Source organism: Capricornis sumatraensis, chromosome 15 (genome assembly GCF_032405125.1).
Source record: "Capricornis sumatraensis isolate serow.1 chromosome 15, serow.2, whole genome shotgun sequence".
Classification (NCBI taxonomy): Eukaryota; Metazoa; Chordata; class Mammalia; order Artiodactyla; family Bovidae; genus Capricornis; species Capricornis sumatraensis.
In genome coordinates, this window is record NC_091083.1 from 67,225,084 (window position 1) to 67,245,439 (window position 20,356).

The 20,356-nt window shown below is 39.8% G+C and overlaps 1 protein-coding gene across 1 annotated transcript in view; it reads right to left on the minus strand.

The window, feature by feature from the left end:
* PIGU (phosphatidylinositol glycan anchor biosynthesis class U) overlaps positions 1-20,356 on the minus strand; it is an 86,755-nt gene that overhangs the window by 32,492 nt on the left and 33,907 nt on the right. The window contains exon 7 of the mRNA XM_068987260.1: positions 15,967-16,064. Coding sequence (XP_068843361.1) covers positions 15,967-16,064 — 98 coding nt within the window. The remainder of the gene's footprint in view (positions 1-15,966; positions 16,065-20,356) is intronic.

Sequence of the window (20,356 nt, forward strand, 5' to 3'; positions counted from 1 at the left end):
TACTAAAGTGGGTAGCCTTTCCCTTCTCCATGGGATCTTCCCAACCCAGGGATTGAACCCAGGGATTGAACCCAGGTCTCCCGCACTGCAGGCAGATTCTTTACCAGCAGAGCCACAATCAAAAGGTACAAATAATTAAGGAAGGTACATCAAAAGCTGGGATAGGGTGAAAGCTAGGCCTTTTGCATCAGTTAGCCAAGCTGTGTATCCAAAGGTAAAGTTCTTGAAAGGAATGAAAAGCACTACTCCAGTGAATACATGAATGATAAGAATGCAAAACAGCCTTCTTGCTGATGTGGAGACCAGCCACAACATTGCCTTAAGCCAAAGCGTCACCAGAGCAAGGCCCAACTCTCTTTAATTCTATGAAGGCTGAGAGAGGAGACAAATCTGTAGAAGAAAAGTTTGAAGCTAGCAGAGATTGGTTGATGAAGTTTAAGGAGAGAGGTCCATCTCTGTAACACGGAAGTGCAAGGTGAAGCCATAAGTGTTAATGTAGAAGCTCCAATAAGTCATCCAGGAGATCTACCTAAGAGAATTAATGAAGGTGGCTACACTGAACAACAGATTTTCAGTGTAGACAAAACAGACTTACACTGCAGGAAGATGCCACCTAGGACATTCACAGTTAGAGAGGAGAAGTCAATGCCTGGGTCCAAAGCTTCAAAGATCAGGCCAGCTCTCTCATTAGGGGCTAATGCAGCTGGTGACTAAGTTGAAGCCAATGGTCATCTACCATTCCTCAAATCCTAGGGCCCTTAGAAATGATTCTAAATTGACTTTGCAAACACTCTTTCTACAAATGAAAACACAAAGACTGGGTGACAGCACATCTCTTTACAGCATGGTTTACTGAATATTTTAAGCCTACTTAAAATGTTCAGACTTACTGCTCAGAAGAAAAAAAAGGTTTCCTTTCAAAATATTACTGCTCATTGACAATGTACCTTCCTCATCCAAGAGCTCTGACAGAGATGAACAATGAGATTAATGTTCTTTTCATGCCTGCTAACACACATGCATGGGGCTTTCCTGGTAGTTGGTAAAGAATCTACTTGCAATGCAGGAGATCCCGGTTCGATTCCTGGGTTGGGAAGATCCACTGGAGAAGGGATAGGCTACTCACTCCAGTATCCTTGGGCTTCCCTGGTGGCTCAGCCAGTAATGAATCTGCCTGCAATGCGAGAGACCTGAATTGGGAAGATCCCCTGGAGAAGGGAATGGCTACCCACTCCAGTATTCTGACCTGGAGAATTTCTTGGACTGTATAGTCCATGGGGTTGCAAAGAGCTGGACACAACTGAGTGACTGTCACTTTCACCACACATTCATTTTGCATCCCATGCATCAAGGAGTCATCTCAACTTTCAAATCTTATTATATAAGAAATACATTATGGGGGCTTCCCCGGCGACTCAGTGGCAAAGAACCTGCCTGCCAATGCAGGAGACGCATGGGTTCAATCTCTGGTCCGGGAAGACGCCACATGCCATGAAGCAACTGATCCCATGCGCCACAACTGCTGAGCCTGTCCTCCAGAGCCCAGGAGCTGCAACCACTGAAGCCTGCACACCTAGAGCCTGCAGAGGCTCTAGGTGAAGAGAAGAAGCCTGAGCACCCAATAAGAAGCCTGAGTACCACAATTAGAGAGAGATCCGCTAGCTGCAACTAGAGAAAAATCCACCTAGCAATGAAGACCCAGCATAGCCAAAAATTAAAATAAGTAACTAAAATTACTTAAAAAAAAAAAAAGAAAAACCCTTTGTAAGTCTATAACTGCCACAGATAGTGACTCCTCTTTTGGATCTGGGCAAAGTGAATTGAAAACCATCTAGAAAGGATTCTAGATCAGTAAGAATATTCAAGATTCATGGGGAGGTCAAAATATTAAAATTGATAGGTCTCTGGAAGAAGCTGACTCCAACCTTCATGGAGGACTTAGAGGCCTTCAAGTCTTCAGTAGAGAAAGTAACTGCAGAGGTGGTAGAAACAGCATGACAACTAGAAGTGGAGCCTGAAGATGGGACTGAATTGCTGCAATCTCATGATAAAACTTGATCAGATGAGGAGTTGTTTCTCATGGATGAGCAAAGAAAGTGGTTTCTCGAGACTGAATCTACTCCTGGTGATGATGCCGTAAAGAATATTGAAATGACAATAAAGACTTAGAATATTATATAAACTTAGTTGATACAGCAGTAGCAAGGTTTGAGAGAACTGACTCCAATTTTGAAAGAAGTTCTACTGTGGATAAAATGTTATCAAACAACATTGCATGCTACAGAGTAATTGCTTGTGAAAGTACTAGTCAACTGATGTTTGTTGGCAAATTCCATTTGTTGTCTCGTTTTAAGAAACTGTCAATTCACCCCCAGCTTCAGCAACCATAACCCTGATCAGTCTGCAGCCATCAACATCTTACATAGCAAAAAGACTGCTTCACTGAAGGCTCAGATGATGGTTTGCATATTTTAACAATGAAGATTTCTTTTTTTGGCCCATGCCGCAGCCTGTGGGATCTTAGTTTCCTGACCAGGGATGGAACCTGGGCCCTCTGCAATGGAAGCATGGAATCTTAACCACTGGACAGCCAGGGAAATATCAATGAAGTATTTTTAAATTAAGATATGTACATATTTTTAGATATAATGCTATTGTACTCTTAATAGACTACAGATAGTATAAATGTAACTTTTATTATATCCCAGAAAACAAAAAAATTCATGTAATTTGATATATTGTGATATCCACCTTCCTGCATTTGTTTGAAACCAAACCTCAAACATCTAAGGACTCAAGAAGCCAAAAGTCAGCTCTTAGAAATGACTAATGAGACTGATAAGTCTCTGATAAGATAGACCAAAGAAAAGAAACAACAAATAAACAATATAGGAATGTAAAAGGAGACATATCTATGGCTGCACCAGGATTAATAAATATTAAAAAGTATGCAAATAACAGGCACTTCCCTGGAGGCACAGTGAATAAGAATCCACTTGCCAATGCAGGGGACATGGGTTTGATCCCTCGTCCAGGAAGATTCCACATTCCGCGGAGCAACTAAACCCGTGTGCTACAGCTACTGAGCCCATACTCTAGAGCCTGTGCTCCACAACAAAAGAAGCCACCGCAATGAGAAGCCCAAGCACCACCTCAATAAAGAGTAGCCCCCTCTCCCTGCAACTAGAGGAAGACTGTGTGCAGCAATGAAGACCCAGCGCAGCCAAAAATAATAAATAAAAATTATTTTAAAAGTATACCAAGGGGTATTTAAAAACAGGCAAAATAGACACAGTCTATGGAAATATAAATAATTCAAATGGTTCACTTAAAATGCTGGTGTTATTAAAAAAAATTAAAAGGTAGCAATAAAGGAAATGACAGTGACCCTTGACTAGATCTTGAACCCACTTCTCCCCTAAAATGCTGTAAGTCATGAATAAACAGGGGAATTTGAATGTATACATTAGATAATATTAATCTTTGAAAGCTAATCTTGGATGTGCTAATAGTACTATGATTACATAGAAGAATGTTCTAGTTCTTAAGAGTTAGTTATTGACTGAGTACTTAGGACTGATATGTCTTGTTTGTAACTTTCCTGCAAACAGGTCAGGAAAAAAAAAACAAAAGGAAAAGAAATCTATACATCTACAAAGAGTTATACAAATGGTAACTAGAGAATTCAAAAATAAAGGGTCTTTATTACACTGTCTCACAAATTTCCTGAAAGCATGAAATAAAAAATTGGGGGAAAAAAAAACAATTCAAGAAGAAATTGAATATTTGAAGAAAATGAATTAGCAATGAAATCTTTTCCCATTAAAAAAAAAAAAAAGAGCAGGCCAAGCCAGTTTTACAGGAAAATTCTACCAACATTCAAGAAGCAGGTGATTCTAATCTTACATTAACGCTTTCACAGCAAATATAACCTTGGTACTAAAATCAACTACCAACACAAAAGCAAAAATGCTAAGTGCAATATTGTCTAATTCACCAACACATGAAAACGATTATCATAAAGTTGTATTATGACTAGGTTGGGTTTATTACAAAAATTTAAGGTTAGTTAAGATAAGGAAAGCTATTGATAGTGTATCACAAACAGCTTAAATAACTAAGATCAGTATCTAGATACATGCAACAACTACTCATGATAAAAATAACAAACAAGATAATTCAGTCAAGTTAGCAGGGTATACAACTAACATATAAACAGCCATGATAATCATTTTGTAATGAATAGAAATATCGAATCACTATGCTGTGGGCCAGGGACTAACATAGTGTTGTAGGTCAATTATACTTCAAAAACAAACAAACAAAAAAACCCATAGCAAAAGAGATCAGATTTGTGGTCACCAGAGTGGGGAATAGGGAAGGGAGAACTGGATGAAGATAGTCAAAAGGTACAAACTCCAGTTATAAGATAAATAAGTCCTAGGGATGTAATGTACAACATGATAAAAATATAATTAACACTGCTGGATGTTGTATAAGAAAGTTGTTAAGGGAGTAAATCCTAAAAGTTCTCATCACAAGGGAAAAAATTTTTTTTCTTTTGTATCTGTATGAGACAATGATGTTTACTAAACATATTATGGTAATCATTTCATAATGTATGCAATTCAATCTCTGTATGTATACCTTAAACATATGGTGCTACACATTTAACTACTTCAAGCATGCAATTCAGTGGCCATTTTGGTTATTACTCATAGGTTCCTGACAATTGTCTTGAAAAAAGTTTCAGGTGTGTAAGGGTTAGCTCCTCCTTTAGGATCTCACCACAAAGAAAGCAAGTTTCAGCCTAGATTCTGGCACCCTTAGCAACATTTATTAAACAAATATCCATTAGCAAGCAAGCACACAACAGTTCACACAAACTACCGTAGAAGGCTGATTAAGTCCCAGCTCTCCTCGTATCAGTTGTTCCAATCACCACCTGTAAGGAAGGTTCACTCAAGGCAGAAGTGACAATATCCCAGAGACAAAATCACTGCAGATGGTGACTGCAGCCATGAAATTAAAAGATGCTTACTCCTTGGAAGAAAAGTTATGACCAACCTAGATAGTATATTCAAAAGCAGAGACATTACTTTGCCGACTAAGGTCCGTCTAGTCAAGGCTATGGTTTCTCCTGTGGTCATTTATGGATGTGAGAGTTGGACTGTGAAGAAGGCTGAGCGCCGAAGAATTGATGCTTTTGAACTGCGGTGTTGGAGAAGACTCTTGAGAGTCCCTTGGACTGCAAGGAGATCCAACCAGTCCATTCTGAAGGAGATCAACCCTGGGATTTCTTTGGAAGGAATGATGCTAAAGCTGAAGCTCCAGTACTTTGGCCACCTCATGCGAAGAGCTGACTCATTGGAAAAGACTCTGACGCTGGGAGGGATTGGGGGCAGGAGGAAAAAGGGACGACAGAGGATGAGATGGCTGGATGGCATCATGGACTCGATGGACGTGAGTCTGAGTGAACTCTGGGAGATGGTGATGGACAGGGAGGCGTGGCATGCTGTGATTCATGGGGCCGCAAAGAGTCGGACACGACTGAGCGACTGAACTGAACTGAACTGAACTGAAGGTTCTGTTGCCCTTAGGGTCGCATTCAGTTCAGTTATGATGGTGTGATCACTCATCTAGAGCCAGACATCCTGGAATGTGAAGTCAAGTGGGCCTTAGAAAGCATCACTACGAACAAAGTTAGTGGAGGTGATGGAATTCCAGTTGAGCTGTTTCAAATCCTGAAAGATGATGCTGTGAAAGTGCTCCACTCAATATGTCAGCAAGTTTGGAAAACTCAGCAGTGGCCACAGGACTGGAAAAGATCAGTTTTCATTCCAATTCCAAAGAAAGGCAATGCCCATGAATGCTCAAACTACCGCACAACTGCACTCATCTCACATGCTAGTAAGGTAACGCTCAAAATTCTCCAAGCCAGGCTTCAGCAATACATGAACCATGAACTTCCTGATGTTGAAGCTAGTTTTAGAAAAGGCAGAGGAACCAGAGATCAAATTGCCAACATCCGCTGGATCATGGAAAAAGGGTCGCATTAGGTAACCAGAAATCTCCTAAGAAAAAGCTAGACGCAGGATCAGTTAGGAACTAAGCCTCAGGCACCATCTCCAATGGAAGAAGTTACAGATTTTCCTAGATTCTTATTTCCTCCTCATGCAAATATAGGAAGTATCTGAAATGTTTTAGTCCATTCCACTTCTTTTGAATATTTCGATTTCACCTATGAGTGCCTACTTCTGATATTCAACTAATCTCACCAACAAAAATCCAATCTGCTTCTGACATTAACTGTGCCGTAATCAGCAAAGGTGCAGCTCAAGGTATAGAAGCACGGATGGCAGCCACTTGTGGAGCATGGCCTTCCTGATGCAAAGCTAGTTGAGTACCACAGTGCACGGATGCTTCTTCAAAGTAACTCACTGCCCCTGAAGTTGAGGCTGAAACTAACTGCCATATGTATAATGTCAGATGGCCTATGCAGAAGTATTTTAAGACAAGTTATAAAGATGTCATATATAACTCCACGGTAATGACTTTCAGGAGAATGGGAAGTCAGCCAAGAAAAGAAGAGATAACATTAGTGTTAACAAACATGAGAGGAAAGGAAACGGATCAACCCCAGGGCTGTTCTCTAAGCTTGCACATATGTAGCTCTGCTCTCTTTTTTTTTTCTTTTAGGGCAGGATATTAATCCCCCACCCCTGCCAGGTATCAAATCCCTGTGTCCTCTGCAATGGGAACTCAGAGTCCTAACTGCTAGGGTTACTCTTACCTTAAAACTGTGCTGTCCCCTAGTCACATGTGATTATTTAAATTTAAATTAATGAAAATTAATTAAAATTAAAAATTCAGTTTCTCAGTCTCACTAGCACACTGCAGGTGTTCAATTGCCACATGAGGCTCCTGACTACTATACTGACAGTATACAGATATACAATATATCCATTATCACAAAAGGTTCTATAGACAATGCTGCACCAAAAGAACAAAGTTTTCAGAAAATAGTACATTTCTGGGAATGGAAAATAATTAAACAAAGAAGAGGCATACATAGACACATTTAAAGAGTAAGCCACCTAGGTTCTGAGTTCCCTTCTAGACTTCTACCTGCCTTTGATAATTTTGATCTTCTCTTCTTCCTGAAAAATACTGCCATCTAGCCTAGAAGGAAGAAAGGGAGGGAGGGAAGAAACCACAACCCATGAAAGAAAAAACAAATGAAAACCCTTCCTACCTGCTAAATGACATTTAAAAAGAAATAAGCTGGGAAGTGAGAATGCCATAAAGAACCCAATCAGGTAGACTGTTAAAGTGGCTCTCTTTGTAGACCTCTGAAGCATATACCCAGCATATGAGGCTTTTCTAACTTGGTGTATCCCATGAGAGCCTCCCAGTTTTTGCTTGCTACCATATTCTCCATGCTTTATTGGACCTAAAGTGCTATTGTTGTTAAGAGTAGGAAATGATCCCCTCCTTGCCCCTGGCAAATCTGTGATTATGTGTATTAAATTTTAGGTATAATTTTTAAGACTTGGTCTTAGAATCAGGTTTGCTTTAGGGAACAGAGCTCTGAAAATATAATGTGGAATATTTACTGAGTCTATTTATAAAAACTTGCCTTGCTTAAAGAGTAAGTAATCTTTTAGAACTACTTCTGTTACATTAAAGCAAGGCATACCTGAAATTTTTGAAAAAAGAAACTCAGGCAATCCTTTGATGGCTTGTTATTTATAAATACTCCAGCCAAACTTAATCTAGAGGTCCACACCACAAATTTCTCAGTAAACAAATGAGCATTCCTTTTACTCATCTATCTTGCTCAGTAGCAAATGCTACCTTAAAGTGAAAAGTACATAAGTAGGAAGGGTTGAAAGGGTGGTGACCAAAAAAAAAAAAAAAAACCAAAAGAAAGGGTGGTGACCTAAACATTCTGATCAACTTTTTAAAACTTTTCATTGTAAATGTAAAATACAAAATACATAAAACCAATATAAAACTTAGTGACTGGTTATCAAGCAAAAACATTCATGAGGTCGAGGGAGATAGAGACTTCATGTCACTCCTTAAGTTTCTCTCTGTGCCCTGTCCCAATCAGAATCCCCTCTTTCCTCAAAGTAACAATTTTTCCTGGTTTTTATAGCACTCACTTCCTTGCATTTCTTAACAGCTTTCCATCTAAATGTGCATTCTTTTATACTTTAATCTTGCTCATTAAAAAAACAGTTGTATCAAATTTTTGAATTTAAGTACAGTTGATTTTACAATATTGTGCTAGTTTTAGGTGTACATCATAGTGATTCAGTATTTCTGCAGATTATATTCCATTACAGGTTATTACAAGATATTAAGTATAATTCCCTGTGCTATACAGTATATCTTTACTGCTTATCTATTTTAAATGTAGTTGTTCATATCTGTTCATCTCATGCCCTTAATTTGTCCCTCCCCACTTCCCTCTTCCCCTTTCGTAACCACAAATTTGTCTTCTATTATCTGTGGGTCTGTTTCTGTTTTGCATACACATTCATTTGTACTATTTTTTTAGATTCCACAGGAGTCTTTGGCAGTTTCCTTGTTTTCTGATAACACAGTGTTCCAGGATTATCCTGCACATTTCCTGCCCTCAACCTAGAGTCAGCCATTTCTCTAAAACCCTAGCTTCTTTCCGAGGCTAAAAATAGTAAGATTACAATCTGAGCGCCAAGGATAATCACTGATACTGGGTTGGTCATTGTTTCTAGATCTTTCAGTGAATATAAACACATATTCAAATACCTAGAGAAGCCAGGCATGTGACAAACGAGTGAAGTGTAATAGAGATGAGGCATATGGACTGTGGAAAACTAAGGAGGTAAACTAAAAGCCAGATCTTCCAATTTTTCAAAAGGCGCCAGAAATATACATTTTTAACATGAATTTTAAAAACAATGACAATGAATAATATAATTAAACACTGAGGTTACATAAAACACATCTGTGGGACAGATGTGGTCCATGGGCTATGTGTACCTCACTTTCTACCAGAGGCAATAAAGGTACACTGAGATGTTATGGGGAGGGAGGTGGGAGGGGGGTTCATGTTTGGGAACACATTAAGAATTAAAGATTTTAAAATTAAAAAATAAAATAAAAAAATAAATAAAATAAAAAAATAAAAAAGTTTATTGCAAATGCATGATCAACCCCTTACCCTCATTTTCACCTGTTCCAAAAAGAAAGGAAGCTAAGAATGCTGCCACCTCTGCCCTGGTCACTCTCGTGGAAGCAGGAGAATGAACAGAAACTGGCTGGGAAAGGAGCAGTAAGAGGCAAAAATTGTAAACAAGGCCCTGCAGAAAGCCTGGGGAAGTGCCCTGTTATCAAGAAAGACCTGGTTGGCTCTGGCTTCTTTAGTACAAGCCAGTGCCATGTGATTTGCTCCAAGCTCCAGAAATATAGAAATCACAGGGTTAATTTTTCAGTTCAAAGACAAGAGAGGTCAGATTGCATGCGTGCATATTCAGTGGCTCAGTCGTGTCCAACTCTTTGCGTCTCCGTGAACTATAGCCCGCCAGGCTCCTCTGTCCATGGGATTTTTCAAGCAAGAATACTGGAGTGGGGTTGTCATTTCCACCTCCAGGGGTCAGATCAGATTAAAGCAAAAACCATAAGAACACTCAGAAGGTTATTTCACCCTGGTTTCTGTTATACCCTTTCAAAGAAAATAAGGACCTCAAACGCTCTAAGGAATCCCAAGCAAAAGGAAGGAAGGGAATAGGAACTTCCCTGACTGCACCAGGAGCCTCCCTCTGTCGACTTCACAGCTTCAGCCTTGAGGTCCTGTGCACTTGGCCCATCCTTCACTGCAGCCTCTTGGTCCTGGGCGCTCTAGGGTTGTTTTCTTCTGCATGTGATCAGAGCATAACATTTTAAGCTTTTCTCTAATTTGGAAACTAGGCCCTAAGCCAAGGTCAGAGAAGAGTAAAGTTGGGGGAAGGGACCAGATGGGCTCAAACTACCATTCTCAGAAGTGACTCACCAGGGAGCCAGCTGCAGCATCCCCTGCCTTTGATCATGAAGCCTCTCTGCATCTCATGTAGGAAAGAGAAAAACAGCTTTGCCTCTGGCACTGATCAGACATGAGCATGTCCACCACCTGCCTCTTGTACCCTCTAGAAATACAACCAGCAGGATGGAGGCAGATTTGCAGGGTCAAAGGTGTAATTTCCAACTAATGCTTACAGTTCTTTTGACTCTAAAGAGTGAATTATTTTCTCTCCTCCCTGTGCTGTGCTTAGTCGCTCAGTCATGTCTGACTCTTTGTGACCCCACAGACTGTAGCCTGCCACGCTCCTCTGCCTGCAGGGATTCTCTAGGTAAGAATACTGGTTGCCCACTCCTCCAAGGGGTCCTCCCAACCCAGGGATCGAACCCAAGTCTCCCTCACTGCAGGTGGATTCTTACTGTCTGAGCCACCAGGGAAGCCCAAGAATACTGCAGTGGGTGGCCTATCCTTTCTCCAGGGGAACTTCCTGACCCAGGAATCAAACCAGGGTCTCCTGCACTGCAGGCAGATTCCTGAGCTACCAGGGAAGCCATCTCCACGCTGGTGACCATGTCCTTTCTAAGAACATTTAAATACTAATAACCATAACTAATATCTATTGAACTCATGTCATACTCTGTTCTACATACTAGACATGTATTAACCCTTTGCAGTAGCTACTACTGTATTATCCGCATTTTACAGATGAGGAAACTGAGACATATAGAAGTTAAGTAGTCACTTCCCAGGGTCACAGAGCTTATCAGAAGCCAAGCCAAGCCAAGCCAACTTCAGAGCCTGTATTCTAATGTCTCTCCTTTGCATTATAAAATTCTCACACAGAAAAGTTGAAAAAATATTACAATAATCAACCATATGGCTGTCATCTAGATTAAATATTAATACCCTGCTATATATAAACTTTTCTGTGTGTATGAATTTTCTATACATGACATTTCTCCCCCAAATATTTCTGCATATAGCTTCTAAAAATAAGGACATGCTCCTATATACTATAGTACTCTTCTCAATCCAAGAAGTCAACAATTTCCTATAATCATCTAATATCTAATCTATCTTCAAAAATATTCTGAATATCCTCCAAACATCCTTTATAACTATTTTTTCCAAACCAGAGTTCAATCAAGACTCACCCATTTCAGTCAATTACTGTCTCTTTCATCTAGAAGAGTCCCTTCACTTCTTCTTTTTTATGACATTGACTTTTTGAAGAGATGTAGACCAGCTGTCTATATCTCTATATTTTGATTGTCCTATATTTTGGTTGGTCGAGTATTTCCTTCCATTGTTTAAATGACAGTATCATTTAATTTGTGCTTCTGCTCTTGTGGCTCAGACGGTAAAGCGTCTGCCTGCAATGTGGGAGACCCGGGTTCGATCCCTGGGTCAGGAAGATCCCCTGGAGAAGGAAATGGCAACCCACTCCAGTACTCTTGCCTGGAAAATTCCATGGACTGAGGAGCCTGGTAGGCTACAGTCCATGGGGTCGCAAAGAGTTGGACACGACTGAGCGACTTTGCTTTCTTTAGCTTTTCTGCTCTTATATTCCTAAAAATCAGAAGTTATCAGGTTTCTAATATGACTTAGGCTTAACCAAAGTTAACATTCTGGGTAAAAATACCTTGGAGCTGATGCTGTGTGCTCGAACTGATCACATCATGAAGCACATCATGTCAAGCCATTTTACCATAAGTGATGCTGAACTGGATTGCCTGGTTAAGGTGGTAACTTCCACAGCACTCCTTTGTAAAGATTCAATTTTCCCTTTGCTTTTAGCCAATAATTTAGAGGTAGGCGGGGGTACTATTTTGGCACCATGAAAATGCAAATACTCTGTTCTCCAAAAAATCTTTCATCTAATGATTTCAGCATCCAATGATGATCTTTGCTAGATTTAATCATTTCACTGATGATTACCCATTCTAGCCTTCCTTCTGCAGTTATAAGCTGGCAGTTCTGTAAAGAACCTTCCTTCATTAACTAGGGAAGAATTATAGCTCATTTTAAGAAGAAAGGGTAAGTGCTTAGTTTTTTCTTCTAAGTATTGATTTTCAGAGTAAAAAAATTGATAAAAGAGCCATATTTAATGATGGCACGTGCATTTTTTTCTCTTCCCCCCCTTTTCTGAGCATCACTGACACAGAGACTTTTCTTTAGTGTTTTACAATTACTTGTGGTAATTATTCTTTTGATACTCAGAATATAATAAATTTAGTTACGTTTTAAAAATTATTATTAAAACAAACAACTCAATCAAAAACTGGGCAGAAGACCTAGGCAGACATTTCCCCAAAGAAGACGTACAGATGGCTAATAAACACATGAAAAGGTGCTCAACACTGCTCACTATTAGAGCAATGCAAATCAAAACTACAGCGATGACCATGACCTCACACAGGTCAGAATGGCCATCATCAAAATATCTACAAACAATAAATGCTAGAGAGGATGTGGAGAAAAGGGAATCCTCTTGCACTGCTGGTGGGAATGTAAATTGATACAGTCACTATGGAGAATAGTATGGAGAGTTCTTTAAAGAAACTAGAAATAAAACTATCATATGACCCAGCGATCCCAGTACTGTGCATATACCCTGATAAAACCATTCTAAAAGACACATTTACCCCAGTGTTCACTGTAGTACTATTTACAATAGCCAGGACATGAAAGCAACCTAGATGTCCATCATCAAATGAATGGATAAAGAAGTTGTGGTACATATATACAATGGAATTATTACCTAGCCATAAAAATGAATAGATTTGAGTCAGTTCCAGTGAGGTGGATGAACCAAGAGCCTGTATACGGTGACAAATATATTACCATATGTAAAATAGATAGCCAGTGAGAATTTGCTGTATGATGCAGGGAGCTCAAACCCTTGCTCTGTGACAATCAAGACGGGGTGGGATCGGGTGGGAGATGGGAGGGAGGAGACGTGTATACCTATGGCTGATTCATGTCGATACATGGCAGAAACCAACAAAACATTGCAAAGCAATTATCCTCCAATTAAAAATAAATAAATAATATTATTTTTATTTATTTGGCTGCATGGGTCTTAGTTGCAGTGTGTGGGATCTAGTTCCCTGATGAGGCACTAAACCTGGTTCCCCTGCATTGGAAGTGTAAAGTCTTAACCACTGGACCACCAAAGGAAGTTCCCCATTAGTCTTCAATACTATTTTGCTCTCCATCCATTAAGATGTACCAGTTGAGCCTGTGCTCTCACATAAATGACATAATCTCTCCTAGATGGATGTATGTGTTTATCGAGGGCTTTAAAAACTCTAGAAAAATATAACCTCAAGAGCAGCTGTATCACTTTCCTGTGGTTATCAAATCCAATTCAATTAGGGGGATGAAAGGATTTTTAAGACCATCAGGTCTAACTACCCATATGATGCTTACAGCTTTGCTACAGCTCCCCACTATGTGGCCATTCAGTAGCCTAAACACACTGATCCACAGGAACTCCACTCACTTGAGGCATCCCAGGCTGTCCTGGACCTGCCTTATCCTGGGCTGTTTATGGTTCCCACCCGTTAGTTCTAGGGTCTCTCCTCGGAGCCTACAGACCTCTGTGAAACTCACACCTAAAGATAATTTCTTCTTCTGTTCCCTCCCTCATATTTAAACAAGTGGGTTTATTTCCCAGATGTCACTGGATTGATTTTCCAAATTTATTACTGTGCCTCACAAGGCCCTACTGCCTTTCAAGGCCACTTCATATACTTAGATAAAAACACATAAATATAGTATGTGTAATTTCTACATAAATGGGTCCTATAGTTTATCTCACTCTTTCCAGTCCTGTTCACCACATATACACAGCTGCCACACAGCCAGGTCTACCTCCTAGAATCCTGCATCGAGTCCCTCATCTCTCCATTTCCCATGACACTGATCTGGGCCCGTAGTCAAGCCCTCTGACTCGACCTAATACGATGGCCAAACTCTTCCCAACCTCAGCTCCTCCTCACTCCAATCCAACCCAGGGTGCTGCCAGAGCTGTCTTCCCACAGGACTTCCTGCTCGGCAACCTTTATTAACGGCTTTTTATCTGCAGAGTCTCCCAGAGTGTCTAGCATACTGACTCCAGATGCTCAGTCCATATTTGTGGAGGGAGGGGCTGAACAAAGTGACTGCTTGAGTACGTGACTCAGCCACACTGTCCATTGTTATCAGGACAGAATTTCCTTGAGTTTTAAATAAGAGCTATTTTACATAACATAGTATTTAGTATTTGGCTTAACAAGCCACTTAAAATTTTTTGGTCAGTTCATGTGTCTCAGTAAATATATTTTTATAGTATTAATTTGATAAATAGTTGTACAGAAATTCTGGTTGCATGCATTCTTCATGGTGCTCAGATCTTCTAAAGAATAAACTGTAAATATGAAGCAAGAAAGGAAATAACCAACAACATACTGTTATGTAAGAAGATGTCTGCTTTCTACAAGAATCTAGAAAACAAGTCAAAGTAAAATAACTTCACAGCATGATGATATAGCTATTAAACTAGCAATCATAAATCGAATTTGAAAAGCCAGTGCTGATGGCCTGGGAGGAAGTGGTTCACTTTAGACGCTGATGGTGGCCCCACAGATTGGCTCCAGATTTCTGGTGAGCACTGCGGTCTTGCATAAAAAAACTATAAAATTTCTCACACTTTTGGTGCCAAAAATTTAGCTGGAAGAACACACCTTAAGGAAATTAAATGTCTATACTACTTACATTAGTGACAACTAGGGAAGCTCTCGAATTCCCCAAATAGGAGAAAGACTAAGCTAACCATGTGCCACTGTACACATCAGCCAAAAGATACATGAGGAAGTCACTTAAAATGATAAGCACACATGGCCTATTTCAGTAAATGGAGTACATACTCAGTTTCAGCAACAGTTGCACAGAAACTTTATAATTAAGAACAAGGGTTCTGAGAGCAGACATTTCTTGGTTTGAATCATGGCATTGCCTTCCATACCCTTTCATGAAATGTTTCCTTCTAAGAATGGATTTGGAACCATGCAGGACCTGTAAGCAGCTACTTGCTCTTGAGGAGATGTGTATAGTCTTACTTGAGTAGAAAAGACAGATGCTTAGAGAGCAGGCTCTGCCCAACCTCACATCTCAGCAGTCACTTGCTAGCCATGTGACCTCAGGCAAGTGATTAAACTGCCATACATTCTAGCTGCAATGTATGTGTCTAATATCATTACTAGTAGATGAATACACAGCTTATAATATGACCGACCTGTTAAAAGTTCTTCTGTGGTTGAAATGAGATGATGCCTGGAGAGTGCTCAGCATAGTGACCAACAAGTAGTAAGTTCTCAGTAAATATTAGCAGTTTGCATTCTTCAACTAAACTACTGATCTCCCACTATGGTCCAGGCATTGCATCCGGTACACTCACAACATTAAATTCATGCAAGAACCTTACAAAGACAGTGTTGTTATACAAAAAAAAGTTAAAGAAATGGGCTCAGAGAAGGATCTGTGAATATTAGGCCAAAAAAAGAAAAAAAGCAAGAATCCCAATTACAAACATAAAAATGAAATGCACTGATACATTTGCAATGATATGTATAATTAGAACATAATGATCATTGGGGGTTCCCTGGTGGCTCAGATAAAGAATCTGCCTGCAATGCAGGAGACCTGGGTTCGATCCCTGGGTCCGGAAGATCCCCTGGAGAAGGACATGGCTACCCAGGGGTTCACTGTGTTTAAAGTTAGTCAAGTTTCCTTGTGTTTTCAAGGAGAAGCAAGTAAATGTGAACTGGGGACCCAGTCCTACAGCCTTTATTGTGCCATGCCCTTCTTTCCCCTAAGCAAGGACCAGGCTGTGTATTAAATGTCACCTGAGTGTTGGCTTCTGACCAACAAGTGCTTACCTGGAGGAGATAGAGGAGTCCTGGGACAAACAAGGTGAGTGGGTACAGAGACTGGTACGTTGCTAAGGCAAGAAAGATAGCACTGAGGAAGGCACTACCTGTAAAAAGAAATAAATACATGGACTAATCCAGGCACATCGATTAGGATTCAATTCAGGCAATCCCCTCAAACAAGAAACTTCCCATAACTGCTGTCAAATAATTTGTCAAATGTCTCCTGGTGCCTAAGATATATGCAAACTCATAAGAGTGAGAACTTCTTGGCTTAATTTCTAATAAAAAGTAACCAAGAAAGTCAAAACCACTTACCTTTAGCAACACCACAGGTATATTTCTTGTAAAATTTTCAGACCCATAAAGATTTTACAAAACTTGAGCCCAAAGATGAATAAAAAGATCTAGTCTGTTAACACCCATGTCCTATTTAACTAAACAGTTTATTAAGCTTACAATTATTGCTTATGAGATTCAGAGCTGTGAAACCTATACTGTTTTGGGGGGTCACAATAGGCAGCATGCAGGACCTTTGTTCCCCAACCAGGGATCAAACCTGGACCCCCTCAGTGGAAGCATAGAGCCCTAACCACTGAATCACCAGGCAAGTCCCTAAAACCTATACTTTTGATTGTTGCAACATTCCATCACTATTTTTATAATATCCTTTCCTTTTGTATATGCTTTTTATTTTTTTTAATTAAAATATATTTATCTTTATTAATATTCTACATAAAATGAGCCACTATTCTCTATTCTCTACATAAAATGGGCCACTATGGAATTACTAAATATGATGTTATAAAGAATTTTCAATGACATGGAGAGATACTTATACCATTCTATTAACTGAAGATCATAAAAGAGATACATGCTATAACCTCTTTAAAAAAAAATACATAAATATATTTTTTAAAAACCTAAATGGTTAGGCCACAAATTTCAGTGTTTTCCTCTGGGTGGTTGGATTATGGTAATTTTTCATTTTTGCTTCTCTGTATTATCTAAACTTCCTATAAGGATCCTTTGTTTTTGTCTTCAGAAAAAAATGGATATCTTGTCTCCCAAGGTAATAGAAATGAAAGCAAAAATAAACAAATAGAACCTAATCAAATTTATAAGCTTTTGTACAGCAAAGGAAATCATAAACAAAATAAAAAGACAACCTACAGACTAGGAGAAAATATTTCTAAATGATACAACTGACAAGGGATTAATTTCTAAAATATATAAACAGCTCACACAATTTAATAAGAAAAAAACAAAACCCAATCAAAAAATGAGCAGAAGACTTATACAGATATTTCTCCAAAGAAGACATACAAATGACCAACAAACACATGAGAAGATGTTCAACATCACTATTAGAGAAATGCAAATCAAAACTACAGTTAGTACCACCTCACACTGGTCAGAAGGACCATCACTAAAAAGTCTACAGATAACAACTGCTGGAGAAGGTGTGGGAAAAAGGGAACCCTTCCACACTGTTGGTGGAAATGTAAGTTGGTGCAGCGACTGTGGAAAACAGTATGGAGTTTCCTTAAAAAGTTAAAAAACAGAGTTGCCATATAATCCAAAAATCCCACTTCTGAGTGTACATCTGGAGAAAACTCTAATTCAAAAAGATACATGCACTCCAATATTAACAGCAGCACTATTTACAAGACATGGAAACAACCTAAATGTCCACCAACAGATAAAGAAAGAAGATGTGGTATATATACTCAACAGAATACTACTTAGCCATAAGAAAGAATGAAATAATGCCATTTGCAGCAACATGGATGGACCAAGAGATTATCATACTGTTAAGTTAGAAAGACAAACACCATACGATATCATTTATACGTGGAATCTAAAATATGACACAAATGAATTTATGAAACAGAAAGACACACAGACATAGAAAACAAACTTACTGTTACCAAAGCGGGAAAGGGGATGACAGAGGGTTAAGTTAGGAGTTTGAGATTAGCAGATACAAACTACAACATTATAAATCAATTATACTTCAGTTTAAAAAAACTAGATGGATGTAAAAAAAAACTGATATATATTTTTAAAAACCAAGTAGCTATTCCCTTTCAGATGGTTTAAGATAAAGGAGTACCCTAAAATCAAAGCTAGAGATACCTAGTTTACCACAGAGATTCTAGAGTGGCCCAGAAATCAGTAGAGATCAAATAATGGTCCAAGGCTGGTATCTATAATGATAATATTTCATCAAATAGTGTTGCTCATGGTCACTCTTATTAGTGTGGGGTCAAACTTTTACTGAAAAGAAAACAGACATCCTCTCAAAGGTGTTTCATAAAAGAAGGAACTATTCACACCACTCAGTCTAGGGAATTTTACCCTCTCCCAACTCAGCTCCAGAAATAAACAGAAGGAGCTGTTCCATAGGACTTTTCTGCCCACTAATGTGGTCTATGGATAGTGGTCTGACTTGTAGTTGTTGTTTTTTTTTTTTTATGGTACAAAAGTGATAAGCATTCAGCAGAAACCATACGTCTAATTTTGAATATTCTTTTTCCTCAGACTAGTGATGGTGGGCAGCAGCAGCCACAGCTCCCAGTCAACCACTCAATCTCGAGGTTAAACAATCAACACACTTGCATCCATTCAACTATTCTGCTTTTCACTTTCACCAGAGATTCAATAAATTGCATGAATATTCAACACTTTATTATAAAATAGGCTTTGTGTTGGATGATTTTGCCCACCCAACTGTAGGCTCATGTAGGTGTTCTGAGCACATGTAAGGTAGGCTAGGTTAAACTAAGCTATCATGTTCAGTAGGTGAGGTGTACTCAATGTAGCTTTGACTTGGGATACGTTCAACCTGTGATGGGTTTACTGGGACATAACTTCATTATAAATCAAGGAAGATCTATACGTGGAATATCTAAGAGCCACGTTAGAAGAGAGAGGGTTATGAAAGCGACTACTTCACTGGAGAGTGATGGAGAAAATAACTCTGGGTGCTCCACACTTCAAGCCAACGAAACTCACCAGCTGAAGACAATTCCTCATTGAAACAAAGTGGAAAGAAGGCAGAGAAAGGAGGAAGCTGGAAGTAAAAGACCAAGGACAGAACCCTGTAGAATGGGCTATTGTTGACTAATGCCAGCATGACGGCCTATATCCACAGTACTTGTAAATATGACTGAGCAGGGACAGATCATGCCCAGCCAAGCTATGTTACCAGCAGAGGCCCCCACACAGCTAGAACCAGAACTGGTCAATTCTAAGATAGGGAGATGGCGGTGGTGGGCAAGGTGCTATTCTGGAGTCCAACAGCTAGAGGGACTCAGAATTCCTTGACCAGGGCAAAAAGGTGAATGATATTTTGTGGGAAACCAGCAAAGAGAGGGGGAAAGCTGGAATTAACTTTTGGGAAAAAAACAAAAAATTTAGCCGTGTCAGGTCTTAGCTGCAGCATGCAGGATCTTTCATGGCAACAAGCAGGCTTCTCTCTAGCTGCAGAGCATTATCGGCTCAGTAGTTGCGGTGGCATGGGCTTAGTTGCCCCTCGGCATGTGGGATCTTAGTTCCTTGATCAGGGATAGAACAGTGCAGTCCCCTGCACTGGAAGGTGTATTCTTAACCACTGGAGCACCAAGGAAGTCCCAAGAACTTTTAAATTTAACACTGATTTCTACAGAGATTAATGGCCCTGGGAGTGAGAAGAGGCCCAAGGGTCTGTTAACAGAGGAGGGGTAATGTTTCAACTCCATTCATTCTTACAAATGTGGTGAAAACAAACACATGGCTTTCACCCCTCTCTCCCGCAAGAGACTCCAGGGAGTGAAAGAAAGCAAGCCACCTTCTGGCCTAAGCACCCAAGATCAGTAATTATTTGTCTGGAGCAGCTAACTATTTACAAGGCCCAAGAGAGAAGAAACTGCTCCAAGCTAAAGAATGGATTTGTGAGTCCAAGATCAGGAAGAAGCAGTCTTTCTCCTTCGATGAAACAATTAGGAAGGAAAAACCTGTTCCTTCTGCTAGTGCCTCTACCAGTATGTGGCATCAGCAGCTCTCTGGACATTGCAGCTCTTCTTCAACCCTCCTGCTCTCACAATCCTTTCACCAGTCACCATGCCCCACTGACCCGCCTCTGGAATATCCATCGCTGCAATCTGCACTCTCATCTTCTCTCACCAGTCTTTAGCAGGTTCTTCTTCTTCTCAGGGGTTTCCCCACCTCCCTCCCATCTAATCCATCCTCCACAGAAGTACCAGAAGGAAACTTCTAAAAGACAGTTTAGATTGTGACAAGCCCCTCTTAAAAGACTTCTCAGGGTTCTATTTCATCTATCAGATTATGTCCAAATTCTAGCAGCAAACAAGACCCTTCAATGAGAACTTCCCTGGCGGTCCAGTGGCTAAGACTC